Here is a 23,008-nt window from a genome sequence, read left to right on the forward strand (position 1 = left end):
TGAGTTATCGCGTAAACGTATACAATTTCATGATTTGACCTTGACCTTTGACCTTTGACCTTTAGCCGATTTCACCCAAAATCTTATCAAATCGTTGCCCCATCATACTTTATACTTGGACCAAGTTTGGTAAAATTCCAGTAAATATTACTCAAGTTATCGCGTAAACGAAAGCGGACGGACGTACGGACGTACGGACGTACGGACGTACGGACGTACGGACGTACGGACGTACGGACGTACGTACGGACGGACGGACAACCCGAAAACATAATGCCTCCGGCACCACTTCGTGGCGGAGGCATAAAAAGAAAACCGCTGGTCCCGAGGACTTTGTTATAACGGGAGTTGACTGTATTCCTGACACCTCAGAATCCATGATCTCAACTGCAGCCTCTCAGTGCATTGCATGTATTTTTGTTTACACACACTCACATTCACACACACACACACACACACACACACACGCACACACACACACACACACACACACACACACACACACACAAACAGGTGACAGCTGTGGCACTGTTCAATGTATCAACTACAACATCTTACAGCACCATAGTGAAAGCCAAATGTGTCTTACATTTACACGCACATACACATGGACAACACGGCATAAAAAAAAACGAGGTATAGACAGGAAATGCTCCACTATTTTACATTGCGTCATCCATTTAATGGCAGTTACTATTCACAGAAAATACTTCAGTTTGCATGACTTCCAAAGGATACACACCCACCAGACTCCACTGCTCGTCCTCTCCCCAAGTCCTTCATATGCAATTGGATGTGGTTGTGGGAGCTGATCACAGCTTAGCAATGTGGAACTTGAGTCAGTGGAGGCCATTAAACCTTGTGGGATTCTTCATTTATGTGACAATGCTTGAAGGGGGAGGAGTTTGCACCCCTTCCCCCTCCTCCTCCATTCACCAAAACATCTGGGGGCTATTTCACTTTGCTCTAAAATCAATTCAAAGTTCAATTCAACTCATCTTAGGGACAATTTGGGAATCAACCAGTCCTCAGACGTTAGAACTGTTTCATTGACCCATTTGGTAACAATATCTTGCACTCACCCTGCCACATTTTAGAATACATCTTGAATGTCAATGTATGCTTTCCAAGTAGATCTGATCTTGCAACTTTGGGTTCATTGTTTGGTTTTATATTGTTCCCATGTAAGTGGAAAAGGGCACAGGATAACAAAACCTTGATAATTCTGAGATTATATTTTAGTTGGTTTCTTTTTTTTTAATGTTCTTGCAAATTTTATAAAATTGAGCCAAACTTTGCCAACCAGCTTACTCATATATTACTAGTCTTTGCATACCTCTGCCTAGAAGGGTCATACACAGGTTCCCCAATGCTTGCCTCCCCCCATTATAACAACATACTGATATCTGTGTGACATATTCCAGCTATGGAAATTGCCTATTAAAGAAGGTACAGAGAATAGCTCATCAGTAGTCATAGAGGGTAAACACACTGTCCTGTCTTCATACATCAGTCCACCGAGTTCTTGTATTGATTCTCACTTGTACTGTAGAGTCTCTCTTTGCTATTTGCAGGAGGCTTTCAGAAAATATAGTTTGCAGTCCAATACATTTTGGCATCTTCCTAGCTTTGCGCTGCCACTGAGCACAGCTATTCATGGAATCAATAATACACAGCAAATTTACATGTACACGGCCCAGTCATCAAGCATTCCACTGGATCAACTGAGCTGCCTTGTTGCCTGCACTCTCCACCTGTTATATCCATCAACCTATCATATTCATATTGTGATGAGATGCCAAGAACATATCTGTACAGAGTGATGAGAAATTTTGATAGTAGATATACCTGTACAACACAACCTCATGCCTATGGCTCAATACTCGTGCCAACTTACTATATCTATACAAGATAAGCATAGTATTTACCTAAGCCATACATACTGCTACATCTACAGATACACATAACATCACTAAATGAAGGTTTTAACTACAAAGTAAAGTATAAATTGGGGTAGGATACGAGAGGAGTTTATCTACAAGTTGGTATGACTGGGTAGATAAGGCAACATGCACCGTATGAACAATTTGTGTCCACAGTGGATTAAAAATCTTGCGAAGCTGAAGTGAATGGATCATGCAATGCTGAATATCTTGTATGGGAGGCTTTCTAAGCCTTTACATGGATACAGAGAGCATGACTACATACAGGGAAGTACACTGCAAACCAGTTCATTGGCATCAAATCTCTCAAATTCCCCCGAGCTTCGGGGGGGGGGGGGGGGGGGGGGGCCTTTAACGTACAGGTATATGTGCATTTTGTGTTCGTAAGACTGCATTGCATGATATATTCAATTTTTGTGCTACATCCAATAGTTTTTCATGTACGTGCATTAATACAAGTATATCCCAGAAATCCAGTAGTTCACAAATCAGAGACTGGTTACACGCTGTTCATTAACAAGCAATGTGAATACCTGTCAAAAAGAAAAATGAAGGGAAAAAAGGAAAAAAACCAAAACAAAGACAAACCCCAAACAGTACAGTGCTTTGGCAAATCCATGAAATCCCTTGTTCGATGCATTGTCAAGTGAAAAAAAAAAGAAAGAGTGAACCATACAATGACATAAGAATACACCTTCACACAAAGTTGGATAAAATCATGTATTAAAACTACATTTTTCAGTCCAACTTGAGTTAAGAGTGTTCCCACATGGAAGAACACAATCAAGTGGTGATATAAGACTGCACTCAGCTTGCATGGTACATCATTCTTACCTGAAAGATTCAGATATCTTACAGATGCGTCACTGCGGGAACACTCAAATGTGTTCTATTGTATGCCATATGCATTCTTCTGCATTTGAGTAAGCACTGGTGCTTGGCTGCAATCTACGGCAATAACAGCACAAAAGATGAGCAATAGTTCATTTTCATATCAACAAAGTGGGAAGCTATCATAGAGTACATGTTACAAAGATCACTTCCAAATGATGCTGGGAATACAGATTTTCATGCACATAGCATTACCTTCTATTGATGCCATACTGGTATACCATTTTCATAGCACATATATCTATGAAGTCATCATTTAGGGGAATACGCATACTAATTTCGGCATTTAAAAAAAAAAAATTAACTTGTTAAGTACTTTCAATTTTTGTGTCTACTGGGTATGCCAAATGTGTGCAGAGCATAAATTTCACATGATTTTGCGATGACATTTACAATTCTAACATACTCACTCATGCAAACACATGCAAACACACAAACACACACAGACACACACACAAACAAACACATACACATGTACACATAATTTGAAGATATGATATAAAGTATATAAAAAGTAACATGCAAAATGACATAATAACAAAATACTAAAATACTGGTATTCACAAATAAAAAATTTGTAGAATTACATAAAGTGGCAAAGTAATGTTTCAATCATTTTCCCCTCATCTTTCTTTGTACCAATTAACCACAGAGTAAAATAGCATGGTTTCAGACATTTGCACATAGAAAGCACAATGCAACTTTTCACGTCATTAAAGGAGTTAGAGGAATTCATGAGATGTAAAATTTTTCTTAAACTTCATTAAAAATCAATGTGTTTACTGTATACGCCATATATTTTGTGAGGTTTTTATTTTCGTGAATTTCGCGAATCAGGTGCTATTCGTGAAATTAAAAACATGTGAAAATATTAACTCTGATTCTGACACAAATGTGACGTGCCCATATGTATATCTCTGTTCTCCATAATCGCAATTTTACCACTCATGAAATTGTCAGGAATTCCTGATTTGCAAAAATTTAGACTCGCTAAATATATGGCGTATACAGTATATGCACATATCTTTCACTACAGACACGTTCACACATTTTCTTGCACTTTACCAATATACACAGACATATCGTTTGATCAGCACACCTTCTTCTCCATGACCACCAAAGTGGGTTTTCTATGCACTTGGAACTGAGAGTTGTACTATCTTGAACAAAATGTGCTTAGCATCACAAATAAAGATACTCCATTTCGAAGAGAATGTAATCTACACAAGGGTTGGTAGAATGGAACCAAAGCCCCGTCTGGAAGATGTGTTCATTGTGGTACAGGGAAATGGCACTATAACAAGCTCACTCATTAGGCACCACTTTTTGATGAGGTGAATTTGGTGGTCCTGATTTTTTCATTCCTGCATTTAACTGGTCTCTTTCTCAGTATGTTTACAACGACGCAACAATGGTAACGCAGTAAAATCGGCAGTCCCAACGACATTTTTATAGTAAGGTTTCCCTGTACATGTCCTTAACGCAATGTGTGGATCAATTTTGTGATTCTTTTATGACAAGTCAGCAACAAAACAAAATTATACAGATCGGGAACCATCTACCTGGCACAGCAGTCAAAGCAAGAGGATCAACTTATTGGAGGCTGTTCTACAATTCATTAAAAAGATGCAACCTCCAATCGGCTCTCCTAAGAAATAAATTTCCTGCAGAGCAAAGGACATGAATATGACAATTGTCTGATTTTCCCTAAACCTGAAGTCACGGTCTGTTTTTTTTTTGTTGTTTTTTTTTTTGTTTTTGAGCATTTCAACTACATGCAGAGTCATGTAATACACATATAGTTTTGTATATAATACACTGTGCCTGTGATTAACGAAGATTGATGATATTCAAGGTCATATTCTTATGATTAAACCACTAAGAAATATTCAAGAAGCCCACATAGGTGTATGACTGCAATCAGCTGTTGCGATACATAAATTTTCATCACTTGCCATTATTACATCAACATACAAAAGGTATACAACACTGACAAAATAAAAAGAATTCGTTTATAACATTGAAATGAATTATTTTGTTTTCCAAATACGGACAGTACAAATCAAGGCTTCTAAAATGAATATTTACAGCGACAAATTGACTTTACAAAGCCAATACCCTTGCATAAATCATATCAATTTTGGGAAGTTAAATCAGTTTTGATATGGGCCACATAAAATGCACATAGAGGCTCACAGCCTTTCATAGTCCATAGTGATTCTAAAATAACCTTTTCTTACTACGCTAATAACAGTTTCACTTATAACAACAAACTGTCTATGACAGCCTGCTCATGGTGACTTACCCATGTAACACTGGTGTATCATGTATTTAAAAAAAAATGAAAGTGACAAATAACTGGCAATTCAGCACACAAGAATATTACAGTAGTATTACAGTACATTACACTGAAATGACACAACAAATCAGCAAATACTTCTGATAAAAGTTGTTCTTTCTATATCAAAAGAAAAATGAAAGAGTAAAAGACTGACCAAATCCCAGGAAAGAAGTACCAGTACCTCAAATCAGTTGTAAGTAAGACTGGCAAGCAATGCCATAAAATTCTCTTTTACAACTAGCACATTCCTCTCATAAAACTGCAAGCAAAAAATGAATTGATTTCAGTATATAAGTGTGTGCAGACTATACACTAAAATTGAATTGCATGTACAATAGCAAGATACAATGCTGGTGCAGATAGTAAAAAGATCTACAATTAAAGGCAGTAGCTCTTTTTGTTCTTTTTTTTTTTTTTTTTTTTTTTTGCAAACCACCTCATCCTAAAAAGCATAAAATGATGGACACTGAGCTACCATTCCAAATTAAAACACAAATCTTCATGTGCCCATGGGCCAATGCTGACATTTTTGAGCCATTCTTACAATGCTGTGTAACTAGTAGTATTCATTCATACAAACAGTGATTCAATGTTTGAAGCTTGGAGGTAAAATGTTAACTATATGAATTATCTGACATTTGAACTATTTTGGCTTTTTTTTTTTCTTCTTCAGCTTTCTTAAAATTTTTGGAGTAATACTGAGGACATCTAGTGACACGGCAGACAAGTTCTTGTGAAAGTGTCTTGCTGAGACCACTGTCTATTGTCTCAATGGGTAACATGATCAGTCTTTGATTTCAATTTCTTTTTCCTTCAAATTTGAAAGAGCCACCTTATACTGTTTTTCAGACTGCTAGCATACTCTCTAAATCTGGATAACTAGTCTTGAAGATATGAGTGTTATGTATGATTTCCATACTTCTACACATAGGAACATTGCTGACAATGCGAAGTCATTTTGCTCTCCCTTTTACATACAGCTTTGGAAGAAAAGGGCACTATCACACAGGTGAAAATATCGCGGGTGAAACAGTGTACATCAAAATAGGTAGATCTCAGCAGTTCATCTTGCTTCACACGCACTCCAGTTCAAAGTTTGCCTGCAGCTTGGGGCCACCATTGGCAAGCTTGCCATTAAGGGGATGAGCCTCTCCGTTGAGACTCACCCCAGCGTGCCCATTGCTCATCTCTGAACAGACTACAGAGTCACTCTCACTCCCATTCACAACTGTCCTGCTGTTGTTGTTCACATTGGGATCCACTGGACTGGGACCGGACCCATTGCAGTCAGGACCTTTGGAGTCCTTCTTCTCCTTGCCCTTGTGGACAGAAAGTTTGTCGGTTAGAAGTCGGAACGGCGTCACCTTTCGCTTCCCTTTGTCTCCTTTGTTAATGCTAGATGACGACCTCATGTGCACGTTGCCATTCCTGCGATCAATTTCGCTGGAGTGGTCGCTACCCGACGAACTGTCACACGCCCATGAATGGGGGCGCTCTCCATCGGAGGCCTGGCTGCTCACGCTTCCATTGCGCAGCTTTTCGACAGTGCTGTTGCCCGGCTGCTGCTTGTGGGTGTTGGAGGCCATCTTCACCTGATGGCAGGAGGGGGCCACACTGTCCATCTTAGCAATGCCTGTCTGGACTTTGGTGGTCGGGCCTGAATCTGGGATGTACACAGCCATCAATTTCTTCTTGGAGCCCCTGTGGTGGGACTGCAGCGGCAGACTATTTGGCCGCCTGCTCAGACTCGGAGACACTCCATTCACTGCTTGGTTGGAGCTCCCTGGTCCACTGGTGCTGGCTTCAGAGCTCTGTGAAGCGTCGTAGCCCTGGTTCGTCTGCCTGGGACTACTGCTCCTGGCCTGCTGGCGATGGAGGTTGGTGTCGAGCTTTGCCACGTTGACCGGTGGATTGACACGACCTGACCTAGGGTCAGTGCCTGTCATGTGACCCCAAGACGGCATACTGGTAGATTTATTTTTCTGTTTGCTCAGGTTATGAGAGAGATTATCCGTGATCTGATCCTTGCTCAGCCCAGCCCTCATCTCATTGACAACCAGTGGTTTGCTGGGGGACACAGATGGCTCACTAAATCCATATTCCTCGCCAAACTTGGAGCTCGACTGTTTTGGACCATACTTGAGGTCTGTGGTATACCGCTCAATGCTGTCATCAGAGTGGTGCAAGTTCTTGGGATCCACAGGAGGTGCTGAGGCTGTCAGGTCAATGAGATTCAGGTCTGACTGTGTGGACAGACTGGTGCTGATGGTATCTGGAGACAGGAGGCGCAGACGCTCATTCTTCTCCAGTCCACTGCTCACTGACGAATGGTGCCCATGCAGGTTCTTGGCATCACTTGTGGTACCAGAAGTCTCACTGCCTGCACCACCCACTGGCTGGCCATTGCCTCTCACAGCAATCATGGTACCATCTGCAAGGCGGGCTATACCGGGATACTCTGTGGCGATGATCTCTGCTGGCCTCGATGTGTAGTCGGTGATGGTGTGTGTGGGTAGAGTGTTCCCTTGGGTTGTGGGATTGATGGTGGGGCTAACAGTGTTGTGCTTGTCCCACAATACCATGAGTTCAATGATGCGCTCCTCCACACACAGTGCTGTCAAACGAGCCTCAGCATCATGGTCCCAGCAGTCCTCAATGGTTTCTCTAAGGCTCCTTAGTGCCTAGAGGGTAAGAAATGAAAACAGTTTTAGGGAACAAAGAAGTACACGAGGACTCCGGAAAGAATACTGCTCAGGTAGCCTATGATATATCATTTACTGCATGATATATCTGTGGTGATGTATGATAGACATTTCTAGGCAGGAATAATTACAATGCTGATTCAATAAAAACATTCTCATTTCTCAGCATCACAAAGTAATCAATTAAGGGTTCCCAAGTTGGTTCTCACTTATATCTGAGGGCAACTTTCATAGCAGCTGTGATGCAATTTTGGTTTGTGTCAATCAAATTTGATATGAATCAACAACCCAAAACAATACTACACACTAGTTTTGGTAAAGTTTATATCAATCCTCCATATACCACTATGCATATAACATAACTGCAACATTTTATCTGTCTCATTTAATGTGAGCTTCCTTATCATCTTAAAATGTTTGAAACCTGTGTCCAGATTTCAAGATTCAATGCTTAAGATGTTGCAACTCACTAGCAGCTATAAAGTAACGAAGTGATGATGTTAGTCTTTTGTTATACCATGGTAGCTCGGGTTAGAACCAGGTGCAAACATGGTTAGCAATAAAAGTGTTCACAGACATCAGGGCCAGGTAAGGTTGTTTAGAACCAGTTTCCACGGCAATGAATGGCTACGACATCACACTTTGGTACTCTATTTAGCAGCCCTTTTGCCCATCCTACAGAAAAAAAAAAAACTTCCACTAAAAAATGTGCTATCTCATTGCAATTATCATGCACTGTCCCCTTGGCAAATGATAGTTGGTCAGAATGGTAACCAACCACTCCAACTTAACTGCCGATGTCAAGGCCAGCATGGGCACATCTACTTTGTCTGTTCCTGAACTTTGTACCGGAAGTAAACATGAAGCCAGCAATTTTGGGGAGTATTTGATGGAGTTCTGATGGTTGTTGCCCAGTCAGTTCTTACCTGGCTGTTTTCCTTCCAGGCATCTGGGAACTGTGGCCTCTTCCTCTCTCTGGACACCAAAATCTGCATATCCTCAAAAGTTGGATGCAGCCCAACTTCCACCTCAAAGGGCATTTGGTAGTTTCTGCAGATGTTGGGGGGAAATTGAAGGATAAAATGCACAACCTTAATATTACAACTATATACAGTTGAACCTCTCGTATCTGGACAAGTCGGGACCGGGGCTCATCCGGATAAGGGATTTGGCCGGAAACGGGAGACTCAATGCTTTATACATGTACATATACATACACATGTACTGATGTAGCCCATTATTGTACCACATGTAGTAATGTGTATACTGCAACCTTTTCATTGTTACACTCAGTAACAGACCCCAAAATAGAGGTGTATGTTAATGTTGAAAGTAATATGTAATTCATGTGTGTTTGTGTAGGAGTTCTCAAGGAGTTGGGAATCCCCCTTTCCTCCCGTAATTATCAAAAAAAAAAAAAAAAATCACAGCGAGATTGCGTCCGTATAATAGAGAGATCCGGATAAAGGGAGGCCGGATAAGAGAGGTTCAACTGTACATTAAAACACATGCACATATTCATCTGAAACTGGATAATCGTAAATGAAGCAATTACCACAAGCAACCACAATAGCAACAAAGCAGTTATCATCAGCTATCACTAAAGTAATCAAAAGCCAGATTGTTCATTGACAAGCTCACCCCTCGGGTAGAGGTCCTTGCATCGAGTGGCGATCTCCCAGATGACCAGTCCAAGGGCGTAGACATCTACCTGTTTGAGGGCGCACTCACAATCTCGTAGATTCACAGCACCATCTAAGACCTCTGGTGACATGTAGCGGACTGTTCCAACCTAAATAGGAAACAATTTTATGATAACCAATTAATCAGTCACAAGAAGTAATGCTCATTACAGGATTTACATACCCTCCCCCCCTAAAAACCCTTCATTAAATCCATTTTTCACCTTTGCATAAGTGATTATAAACTTGGGACATATAATGACAATATTGATACCTTTACTCCACGTATGACTGATGACATATGTTGGGAATCTGGTAAGAAGATCTACTAAGAATCTAAGACCTCTGGTGACATGTAGCGGACTGTTCCAACCTAAATAGGAAACAATTTTATGATAACCAATTAATCAGTCACAAGAAGTAATGCTCATTACAGGATTTAGATACCTCCCCCCCAATAAAAACCCTTCATCAAATCCATTTTTCACCTTTGCATAAGTGATTATATACTAAACTTGGGGCATATAATGACAATATTGATACCTTTACTGCACATATGACTGATGACATATGTTGGGAATCTGGTAAGAAGATCTACTAAGAATCTAAGACCTCTGGTGACATGTAGCGGACTGTTCCAACCTAAATACGAAACAATTTTATGATAACCAATTAATCAGTCACAAGAAGTTATGCTCATTACAGGATTTACATATCCCCCCCCCCCCCATAAAAGCCTTCATTAAATCTATTTCTCACCTTTGAATAAGTGATTATATACTAAACTTGGGGCATATAATGACAATATTGATACCTTTACTCCACGTATGACTGATGACATGTGTTGGGAGTCTGGTAAGAAGATCTAAGAATATATTCATCATCTCACATAACACATACCTGGGTAACACGGACTTGTCACTGATTATAAATGCCAAAAATTAAACAAGAGACCCGCGGGTCTAGCGCTCACCTGAGTATCGCAAGTTCACCTTTCACGCAGTCACTAATCTAAATTATTCACAGCTCTACTAAAATTTGACCAGGCATTCTCAAGTAAAAGATGAAAATGTACAATAAGGCCCCAATTTTTTAAGATTCTGTAATTTGGGGGGATTGGGGCCCCTGGGGCCCTCTGGGTGGGGCATGGTGCCCATTTTGATAAATTGAGATCCTGACCCCCTAGGGATGCTACCTGCCAAGTTTGACGAAAATCCATCATTAGGTTTTTAGGAAGAAGATGAAAATGTACAATTCAGGCCCCCATTTGGACCTTCCCAACCCCCCCCCCCCCCCCTGCCCCCAAGAGGGGCACCCCTGGATCTGCTATGAACAAACTTAAAACTACAGTCATTAATGTACTCACTCATAGTATTATCTTAGCTCTATAACTTCTGATTCAAGAGAAGATTTTTAAAGATTCCTTTATTTTGGAGGTTTGCCCCCCCCCCCCCCCCCCCCCCCCCGGGGGCCCCCTGGGTGGGGCATGGTGCCCATTTTAACAGATTGAGATCCTGACCCCCTAGGGATGCTACCTGCCAAGTTTGGTGAAAATGGGTCATGAGGTTCTCAAGAAGAAGATGAAAATGTACAATTTAGGCCCCATTAGGACCCCTCCCCACCCCCTCCCCTGGGTCCCAAGGGGGGCACCCCTGATTCTGCCATGAACAAACTTGAAACTACAGTCATCAATGTACTAACTCATAGTATTAACTTAGCTCTATCACTTCTGGTTCTAGAGAAGAAGATTTTTACAGATTCATTAATTGTGGGGGGTTTGGGCCCCCCTGGGGGGCCCCCTGGGTGGGGCATGGTGCCCATTTTAACAAATTGAGTTCCTAACCCCCTAGGGATGCTACCTGCCAATTCAAGAAGAAGATGAAAATGTAAAAAGTTTACGCACGACGGACGCCGGACGACGCATGACGGACGCCGGACGAAGGGCGATCGCAATAGCTCACTTGAGCCTTTGGCTCAGGTGAGCTAAAAAAACAAAAAAACAAACAAACACTTCCCTACTTTCACAATTTTCTCTCATATTTCAACAAGCTTTATCCAAGCTTTATCCTCTATCAAATCAATATATTCACTTACATCAGTGATGGTACTGTTATCGCCATCAGCCTCTCCAACCACACTGGATCCACAGACTTTCATGGCGAAGCCAAAGTCACCTATGACACAATTGCCCTCCGCATTCACCAGGATGTTGCGGCTGTTGATGTCCCTGTGGACTACTGCTGGTTTGTGGTTACCTACAATGTAACAATGATTTGCAGAGGAAAGTGTAGAGCAAGGTTACTTGGTAGGGAAATACTTCAAAAGCAGGAAAACAAAGATGATGAAATGGCATAGAATAGAACAAAGCAGTCTTGGAAATACAGAGGAATAATCAGTCCTACCTCATGAGCATCTGCATTTGTTGTTTTGCAATGAACATATATTCTCATAATTGATTATTTCTTATGGATACATATATGTCTACTGACTTGTGTAAGCATTACGAAGCAAAGTCATTTAGCTTCAGCCCTGGAATTCCTGGTATCCAAATGGGCTAAACTTGTTGCCAGGTCAAAAAAGTTTTGCTCAAATAATGTGATGACAGCAGTTAAATTCTGTCTTGGCAGTACAATGCATGCGATTTTGACAGAACTTTTTACAGGCATTTGCATTGGCTGAAAATTTGACATATCACCTTCAATTCAAATACTACAATGACGTGAAAGATTTACCACAAGACCAGAACAGATAAACAATATACCCAAGAATATAACATATCATCAAAGTAGGCACTGATTGGAAAGATTGATAAAACCATGTTCATCATTTGAACTATTCCTATTTAAAAGTCCCACAATTCTGTGTCAAATAAGGGCTAATAACTTAAGGAAACAACTGAACAGTCTTGTCATTTTGTAAATACACTCTTGTGTACAAAATATTTTGACTACTGAAGAGCAGAGAAACTATGCAATGATCAGAGAGCGAAGAATCTAACATTTGATCATTAACATCATCAGCTGCAGTGTTCAAATTTCTAACAAAGACCCACCTGGGGTGTCCACAACCTGATGCAAGTGGGCCAGGCCTGCCGCAGATGTCTGCGCCAGCCGGCACATGGTGTGCCAGTCGAAGGTGTTCTCCCGCAGATAGGACATGAGGGAGCCCTTGCTGATGTAGTCCACCACCAGTAGGTGTTCCACCCAGCCGTCCTCCCCGATGCGGTCGCCAGAGCCCACGTACTGGAGCAGGTGGTTGTGGGCGAGGTGGGGCAGGCTCATGATGTCCACCTCGTTCAGGTAGCACTGCTTGGAGGCTCCCGTGAATACCTTCACTGCGACCTCCTTCTCACTCAGGGCCCCGCGGTAGACATTGCAGTATCTGGAAGCATATTAACCCTATTCTAACTGGGCTATTTGAGACCAAGTTTTTACTGGGGGGGGGGTCAATTTGACCCCCCCTTCAGATCTCGGCCACCGATCGCGCGATCGCCGCAAAATTTTGCCTGAACATAGAGCCGGATGTCAACTACAAGATTACATGATCATACAATAAAAAAAATTTGATTTCATATTTTTTAATAAATTAATTATGCAAATTAACGCATGAAATCATATTTTCACCTATAACTCCATCAAAAAGACTGAAGGATTATTAAATTTTTGTGTCAGAGTTCCTCAAGACACATCAAACAATTTTCTTGTAAAAAAATAGCGCAATCAAAATCATTTTCTTTTGTTTTTTATTGTTTTGTTAATTTCTTATGTATTCTATTGTTTTTTCGATCTTTTGTTTTCTATTGTTTTTTGCCAAAATTTGTTGGAGACACTTTTTCAAGCTTATCTACATTAAAATTGATTTATTTTAATGGTTAAAAGTTGAAATAATCTAATTTATATCAATTAAACAAAAAACCACAGTTTGCATTGGATTTGCACATGAAATCATGAATTTGAGCGGTTTTCGGGTTGACATGCATATGCAAAACATTGCATAACTTCAGAACGGTGTACCCGGACGTCGCAAATTTGGTCTCAAAATATGCGGGAGACTCAAATGAAAAAAGTCATGAAACGACGCGGCAAAATCTTTGCGCGTTGCGGAATCGTGGCGCGAAACGTCGAGGGGGGGGTCAATTTGACCCCCCCCCCAGTTAGAATAGGGTTAAAGGGGCATTCCAGACAATCTATATAACTTCACATCAGGTAGTACATAAAAATCGATGGTGCCATGTACAGATTTATGGAATGTATTTTGGTCCTCAAGCAGATAAACTGATACCATGAAAAACCCAAAGATAATACAATGAACAAGGATGATGACATAGTAGGCTCACACAGTCAGTGGCAGATCCAGGCGAGGGCGCACCAGGCACACGCCCCCTTTATTTTTGTTAAAACAAAAGAAATAAAAAGAATAAAAGGGGGTGTGTGCACACCCCCATCCCCACATTTAATTTTGTAAAGGCGCCCCCTCTTTACGGAAATCCTGGATCCACCCCTGCACAGTCCAGTAATGTAGCAACGCAATTCCATTACAATACCACTTGGGTAACAAGTTCACCTGTGAAGAATTTATGTGTGCTTTCTGCATTTGTTCTGCTTCCTTGAGCACCTAATCATGCATTCTTCCATCTTTCTTGTTAAATATGATCTTGTATGAATCTTTTATTTAATTTTTTGAAAAACGAAATCACTCTAAATTCTGAAACTTTGTACCCAGTATACTCAATTTAAAGACATTCAAATGCAAAATTCTAAACATAATCTGGAGGTCTCCTTTAACATCAAAATAGTCTTTGAATGTTAGCCTTTAATCCATACAAGAAAATGTACATTTGAGCAGGTCTTGTATAACACAGTGATTAACAGGTATCTCAGGTGCATGATATTAACTTTCCAGCTATGAATCTTTGCAGATCTTGGCAGCAGAATCCAATCTTCCTTAAAGACTCACTCATTTGTATACATTCTTCTCCCAGGTATACTAATTCATACAGCTTATGTTGTGTGGTGTCTATGTGATACTTTTTATTGCCACCTTGAATGCAATTTGTTAATTTGTGTGTCTGTGCGTGTAAAATGGATAATTGTAAAGCACACAGCAAACATTAAGTTGTTAAAACATGCTATAGAGGCTCATTATTATTATATCAGATCTGATTTGGCTATAGTCTATTAAAGTAGTTGCTTTTGTTGGTGAATATCACTGCAAGTTTGTCTGAAACAGCACCTAAGACAGTTGAAAAACATCTCTGATGGGCTTTGGATAATTACTGGGCACAAGATGGACTTTGGATAATTGATGGGTACAAGATGGACTTTGGATAATCGGTTTTTTCCACTCATCACTTTGTCCTCCTTACCTCCCTTGACCCACAAGCTCCATCATCTTCAGCTGGTCAAGGTCAAAGGTCGGCTCTGGGGGCGCAGCCTCGATCATGGGCAGCTGGCTCATGTGGCCCTTGCTGGGCCGCATCCTCGCCCGGAAGATGAAGTACATGATCGCTATGGCAACCGACACACAGAAGATGGGTATGATGGCAATGAGGATGGTCCGCTCCATATTGTTGTTCATTGGATCTGACAGGACTTCTGTGAATGAGTAGCAAGGAGTCAAGGAATCAAGAATAAAATAAAATATGTAGTCCTTTTATCTAATTCAACAATATACAATGTACAACTACTAACGAACTTATTTTCATTCAGCATCAATGCCTATAAAAGGAGTGCCCCTCAATGCACCTAAAAAGGGGTCTACATGTAGAATATTGATGGAGGTTTTTTTTTTTTTTTTAATTCTTGTGATTTCCTCCTTCTGGATATTCAGTGTTGCTTTGGTAATCATATTAGTGCATCTGGAATGTGACTGATGAATTGCACTCTCCCATGAAATTTAAATCATTGCTATCCCTCTGACACAGACCCGTTTAATATCTTGAGCTGACTAAAGGATGAAAGATTGTTCTGTTTTCCTATCCATATCCATGCTCATTTTCATGTCTTCCATCTTAATCTCTATGGGGGCCCCTAGTTGATGTACACACTAACCGTTACTGAACCAAATTTTGTCCATAGGATCTTTTTTAATGATTTTTTTTTTTTTTTTCATGGGGGAGGAAGGGATAAGAGGGAATGCATAAACACTGTTTGAAAGAGTTTTAATGCAGCGCAAACCTAGAAGCCTCCAGCAATTACACAAGACAAGGTCTGCATTGGATAAGAAGGGTGCTGTTCCTTGAGACATGATAAATGAGAGGATGAGCCATAAGACCCGTCTGGCTGGCAGTAGGCTATAACTACACCCTGCGTCTCTGAATATTAATGAGACTGCGTCTGCAGCGGCTGTGAGCTCAGCAGCGAGTGGTGATTTACAGACTGCTACTCCAGTCTGTGGGGTACCCTGCATTATGAATAGCAAACTGCCTGTCATCAGCCTGTTGTTCTCTATACAAAGCAGCTACAGACAAAGCAGTTGTGTGTTTACACAATGCCAGAGATAAAGTCTGTCTCCTGTAAAGCAAATAGAGAACAATGTCCTATACAATATACACTATGCCCCGTTCCAGATGGTGAGAATGAAAGCCAATGCAACCAACTGTATAAACTTTCTTGAAGTTCATATGTCCCTTTTGCAACTCTGAAAATTGGATTCCTTCCATAAGCTTGTACAGTATATTGTAAAGGTACTAGGTAATTCAAACCTTTCCTCGCAATTATAAAACTGGAAACTTCTTAAGATGGAAGACGGAAACAATTTCATAGATGTCCAGTTGATTTATTCAGACCCTGTAAAAATTCCAACCATTGTGTTCGGTACAAAAGGGGAGTTTATTCTTGAGCGAAATGGGGTTAGTTTTTCCTTTCTTTTTTGAAAACTCTGAGGTGTATTACCGTAAAATTTCATATGTGATTTTGGGAGACATTATTTTTTAACCAAGCAAAATTTTGTGATGTTTGCAAAAGGGATATAACCTTTCAGATGATATGCTTTGAGTTGTTTTGAGCATGCATGGAGCTTTGAGTGGTATTAACTGATAGCCATTGTGGTGTTGACATTTTACTTCCCCTTTGGCCATCCAAGGAGAGAATAAGATATGAACTATCCCTTTCCCCATTTCCACAGAAAATCTACCCTTATTAATCTCAGAAATTCACATTCAAGTACAACTTGGAGCAGGATATATGAAAGAGTGCTCATGTATAACGTTTTGTTTACACATAGCTGCCAACATGTCTGTGCACAACGTACTTATCATGCTCTTCAAAATTACTAATAGTGGGTTGCTTTGCATTCATAGAAGTACACAGTGTATCTCTTATAAACCATGATTGATAAAGCAGAATTTTATGAGGCCAAATAGAAGTCGCATCCTTAATTTACTAATAATTTACACTAGATTTCACTAATTGTTGACAGCAACAGTGTACATGTTTATTATACTATGTTTCCTGCGGCCTGTAAAACCGTCACACACCAGGGCGTGACATGATTGAACGCAACAAAGAGCTACCATACACCCTACAAACACATAGTTGCCATGAGAACCTTGACAAATGTACAGCAATCGTAAGGCAGCTGTGACAAAATGTGAGATGCCGCAGAATGCACATGCTTCCTGTCCCAGTACGGACCATCCAAGTTTGTTGTCACATTTTGTTACTTTCACTCTGTTTTACTAAACAGCCTGTAAGGTTTCGCATCCGCACCTTGCCTTTTGACAAGGCCCTCTGACAGTATGGTATGTGGATAAGCCATGTGAGCCCAGCAAAGTACGACTGTACAGCCTTTTGTGATCTGCTTTGTACATTATCATTCATGACCACAGGAACTCTACACTAAATAATCATAGGGTTCTAGTCGACCAATGGAACAGCACGCTACCCACATCCATCCCCCGTCTTGGCGTGGTCAAGCACGTTTGCATATTCATCGTATGGGCAATTCCGCAGATAGGAAGACATGACATCTTAAAAGAAATGTGCCTATAACGTTAATCTTTGATTTAAGGTATCAACTATTTAATGCCATGGAAGTTTAGAAATCATTAAGGTCTTTCAAATTTGGTAAAAATCATTTTTCATTTTTGCTGATTTTTGCAAGATCTAAAACCATCATTTAAAATGTACCACTGGGACTGGAGACCATTAAACTCAGTTAGATTACATTGAGTTCCTCTGATATTTCTTCCTCCACATACTGCTAAAAGATGAATACATTTTGATAATAGTCCAGAAGTCATGTGATACTTTATCAATATTATTACAAAAGGGTGAAATGACCTGTGGAGTTACTCCAGACAAATGTACATAGTGTAATGTTTCTAAACCGTAACGTTACAAACATGGTTTTGGAGGTCTAGCAAAAAAACAAACAAACTAGAAATGTCGCTACAGCGATACCCCCGCCAAACAACATTTCATAAGCTTTGGTCAAAACAACATTTCATAAGCTTTGGTCAAAAAACTGAGGAAGTAGTTAAATCCGCAAGATCTTTCCTTGATCCTCTGCCATTAATATGCCGTTACCACGGCAACATACTTTCGGGTACTGTCGAAAAATGCGTCTTGCACATCTACAACCAAAGGCACACATCTGTACCAAGTTTCATGGAAATTGGGCAAAAACTGAGGAAGTAGTTTGCAACACAAAATTTTCCATCATTTTGGCTCATAATATGTGAGCTGTTACCATGGCAACATACTTTTTGTCACTGTCAAGAAATGTGTCATGCTGACCTATATCCTAAGACAAACATTCAATATGAATTCCATGAGAATTGGAAGAACACTGATGAAGCAGTTTTGCCATGAAGCATTTTGCCCTATATTTTACCAATAACATGCCGTTACCATGGCAACACACTTTTTGCCACTGCGGAAATATGTGTCTCGCACATTAACATATTCAGATGAACATCTGTACCTAATTTCATAAAAATTGATCAAAAACTGTGGGAGGAGTTCGCGACGCAAGATTTGTACCCATTTTTGCCCATAATATGCCGTTACCATGGCAACATACTTTTGGGTACTGTCAAAAAATACGTCTTGCACATCTACAACCCAAGGCACACATCTGTGCCAAGTTTTATGGGAATCGGTTGAAAACTGCGGAAGTAGTTCGCGACGCAAGATTTGCAACGGACCGACCGCCCGACCGACCGACTGACCGCCCGACTGACCGACTGACCGCCCGACCGTCCGCTGATTCCTATATACCCCCTTCAAACTTCGTTTGGCGGGGGTATAAAAAAAAAAATAGTTGAACTGTTACAAATATTTGCTGGAACATTTGTTATGATGCTATAATTGAAATCAATCAACTTTGTTTGCAGTAACTTTCATTTTTGCAAACTTTTTTCATACTTGTATTCTTTTCTATATCATAAACCTGGGATGGATAAACATGTTGTAACACAATTTTGACTTGAAATGAATAGATGATGATTTAGTGATAAAAGCAAATATGTGAAGTTGCTTACATGTCACGATACTAACTGCAGAATTGCCCGTATCATGCAAATCGGGCTCAGATAGACAGACACACAGAATGGTCAATTTTTGCTACCAAACTCAGGTTGCAAAAACTGGTAATTCAAAGGGTTAACATCAGGATGTGAAGCAGATCTCATACACTGTATTCAGAATTTTATCAACAAGTCTGAGGAGTACTACTCAAAGAGAAACCATAAACTTACGAACTGAAAACTGCCAATAACAGTCTAAAATTGTATCATTCATCGAAAGGGCTATCAATTTCACTTGCTCTCAAATGATGATTATCACATCATTTGATTAGAGAGACAGTGCTCATGTCCACATTAATGCCTTCATAAATTTCCACTTTATTGCACTAACAAATGCATCAGACTATAAAAATCGAGAGCTTCTTCCGGGAAGCACAGCTTTAAAGATGTCATTCATTGATTTCACCATACTGTTCTGGCATAGAGCTGTGTCAACACACACACACACACACACAAACCCACGCACACACACACACACACACACACACACACAATATCCCATTCCCCATCTCCCTCCCCCTCCTCCCCCTCCCCCCCCCCCCCCCACTTCATCACAGGATATGGTGCCTCTTCCAATATGAACAAATGGCATGATCAGAGGCACAAAATCCTAGCTGCGCCAAATCCACTAATTGGACTGAGTCATCTGGGTGCCAGTGGTGCGGCATAAAACCGGGAGGAGGATGGGATGGGCACAGAATATTAGAATACTGTGGGCAGCGTCCGACCTTTCAGTAGCGGCAGAAAGGCACACAGGGTGAAAGGCACAAGTATCAAAAGGGGGGATGGGGGAGAGGATTTATTATATCTGAATAGGAAAAGTGGCATATTACACTGTACACTGAATACATTATAAATAAAAGAGCAGAAAGGGAAGTGAGAAAGAGACCACAGAACAAGAGATAGATTGCTTGCAAAACTGCAGCAGTTTTATGAGTTTTTAGAACCATCACAACATCATATGGCAAAGCTTCTCCTGGTAATCATTCCGGTTGTATTTTAAGAAAAGAAGCTAAAAATAATGACTTCACGTTCCAAAAGGTTAAAAGTGTTTAAGGATGAATTTTATGAAAATCAGACTGAAGTCATAATTACTTTTCATAAAGTTGATAATCCTCTGTCCAACCCGAAAGTGAAATTTAATTGTCCTTGTTTGCCAATGCATCCATACATGTATCACCACTGGTAATGGTGTTGTGGTTTTGACATTGGTCCTAATTCATGCCTTTACAGATCCTTAAAGGACAAGTTCACCTTCATTAACATAAAGATTGAGAGAATGCAGCAATATTAGAACACATCAGTGAAAGTTTGAGGAAACTTGGACAATCAATGCAAAAGTTATGAATTTTTAAAACTTTTGTGTTGGAACTGCTGGATGAGGAGACTACTAAGGCTCGTGATGTCATATGAGTACAACAGTATAAAGAAAATATAAAGAAAATTCAACATATTTTCACTTTTTTTCGCATAATAAAAGAGCACTTGACTTGCCTCTTTCTAAAGGCAATGGGAATAATATTACCCATAACATATGTCAGTTACGAGTCAAGGGAATGTGTACTTTTTTCAAAAGATGAAATTTTGTGGAATTCTCTTTATATTTTCCTTATGTTGTTGTATGCATGTGACATCATACACTGCAGTAGTCTTCTCATCCAGCGGTGACTGCACAAAAACTTCAAAAATTCATAACTTTTGAACGGATTGTCCGATTTTCCTCAAACTTTCAATGATGTGTTCTACTAATATTGCTACATTCTCTCAATCCTTATGTTAATGAAGGTGAACTTGTCCTTTAAAGACAAGGAAAACAATTAAAGAGGGGTAGGTTCATACATGTATGTTTTAGTTTGTTTAATTGCCACTTTCCATCCAGCAGTGACTTACTGTGCTGTGTGAGGGGTGGCTTTGTGGTTGGCATGGGCACATAGGCATCCGACACGTTTTCGTTGCAGTAGTCACTGGAGCAGCAACACAGACGGCTGGTTTGGTTTCTTGTCTCTTCCAAGATGGTGCTGGGTTTCATGTGTGCAGTACAGTTCCTCTGGCTACAGCGTAGCATAGGGTCTGAATTGCCCCAACACCCTGCATCATGCACGACACAAAAGATATGCAAAGAAAGAAAAGAAGGCCATTACTAGTCAACATGTCTACACTGTATGTATATGAAGTATGTGCAGAACACATACAAAATGTACTGCAATGAGCTGCATTTTACCAGCTCAGACTTACTCATGTACATCATACATATTGTAACATATTGCAAGTGAGCACGTCAGTGCAGTGAAATGGATGTCCTTTATTAGTCGCATTTCAAAATTCCACTCCAGAAAACATGTCAGTGCAGGTACAACTGTACATGTAATGCGTGGTCAGAAAGTCAAGCAGCACTGTATCCCATGTAAACTGCTATGAATTGGTTCAGCAAAGACTTTTATACTGATTTTGACAGGGCTACGAAGCAATCACAATTATGAATCAACTGAGATGTTTTCTACTCTCAATTATGCTCACACAGCGTGAAAAGTGGAAATTTTTGTGTGCCATTTCATGCTACCAGAAACTATCGTGAAAATAAAAGCATGCAAATACTTTTTGCTTGTGACATAAACACTATCTATTGAAAATCATTACATCCGGCAGAGCGCAAAAAATTACTCAGATGAAAATAACCACTTAATACAGTAACTTCATTTGATATCTGTTGTGATTTAAAGCTATAAAAACTGAACAATACAAGAACTTCCACAGTACACACAACATCAACAGAGCATGGAAGTCGCACAGGCAAAACTAGAAATGTCGCTGTCGCGACTGGTTATACCCCCGCCAAACAACATTTCATAAGCTTTGGTCAAAACAACATTTCATAAGCTTTGGTCAAAACAACATTTCATAAGCTTTGGTCAAAAAACTGAAGAAGTAGTTAAATCCACAAGATCTTTCCTTGATCTTCTGCCATTAATATGCCGTTACCATGGCAACGTACTTTCGGGTACTGTCGAAAAATGCGTCTTGCACATCTACAACCAAAGGCACACATCTGTACCAAGTTTCATGGGAATTGGGCAAAAACTGAGGAAGTAGTTTGCAACACAAAATTTTCCATCATTTTGGCTCATAATATGTGAGCTGTTACCATGGCAACATACTTTTTGTCACTGTCAAGAAATGTGTCATGCTGACCTATATCCTAAGACAAACATTCAATATGAATTCCATGAGAATTGGAAGAACACTGATGAAGCAGTTTTGCCATGAAGCATTTTGCCCTATATTTTACCAATAACATGCCGTTACCATGGCAATGCACTTTTTGCCACTGCAGAAATATGTGTCTTGCACATTAACATATTCAGATGAACATCTGTACCTAATTTCATAAAAATTGATCAAAAACTGTGGGAGGAGTTCGCGACGCAAGATTTGTACCCATTTTTGCCCATAATATGCCGTTACCATGGCAACGTACTTTTGGGTACTGTCAAAAAATACGTCTTGCACATCTACAACCCAAGGCACACATCTGTGCCGAGTTTTATGGGAATCGGTTGAAAACTGAGGAAGTAGTTCGCGACGCAAGATTTGCAACGGACCGACCGCCCGACCGACCGCCCGACCGTCCGCTGATTCCTATATACCCCCTTCAAACTTCGTTTGGCGGGGGTATAATTAAACAATATGTCAATACCAGTACTTCATGTTGTCAAAAGTCAAGTCAAGGGCTTTAGAATTGTCATTATACATTTGTACAATGTAATTAGTGACATTACAAATTAAACACATATTTTGTATAACTGTACAGCATGCAAATGTATTGTGAGGTTCCCTACATACAACACTACGTGTACAATTATACACACATTACAGTTTCTTTGATGCATTACCAAGTACATTTGTACTCTATACAGTGATGG

General features: G+C 40.2%; 1 protein-coding gene across 1 annotated transcript in view; it reads right to left on the reverse strand.

Annotated features, from left to right (window-relative positions):
* Positions 1–5,569: 5,569 nt before the first annotated feature.
* Positions 5,570–23,008, reverse strand: part of LOC140237780 (uncharacterized) — a 34,068-nt gene continuing 16,629 nt past the window's right edge. The window contains exons 3-9 of the mRNA XM_072317715.1: positions 20,979–21,176; positions 14,925–15,153; positions 12,612–12,940; positions 11,654–11,814; positions 9,510–9,669; positions 8,804–8,928; positions 5,570–7,856 (exon numbers count right to left, since the gene is read on the reverse strand). Coding sequence (XP_072173816.1) covers positions 6,249–7,856; positions 8,804–8,928; positions 9,510–9,669; positions 11,654–11,814; positions 12,612–12,940; positions 14,925–15,153; positions 20,979–21,176 — 2,810 coding nt within the window. The 3' untranslated portion in view covers positions 5,570–6,248. The remainder of the gene's footprint in view (positions 7,857–8,803; positions 8,929–9,509; positions 9,670–11,653; positions 11,815–12,611; positions 12,941–14,924; positions 15,154–20,978; positions 21,177–23,008) is intronic.

The sequence above is a fragment of the Diadema setosum genome, chromosome 14 (assembly GCF_964275005.1).
Source record: "Diadema setosum chromosome 14, eeDiaSeto1, whole genome shotgun sequence".
NCBI classification, from domain to species: Eukaryota; Metazoa; Echinodermata; class Echinoidea; order Diadematoida; family Diadematidae; genus Diadema; species Diadema setosum.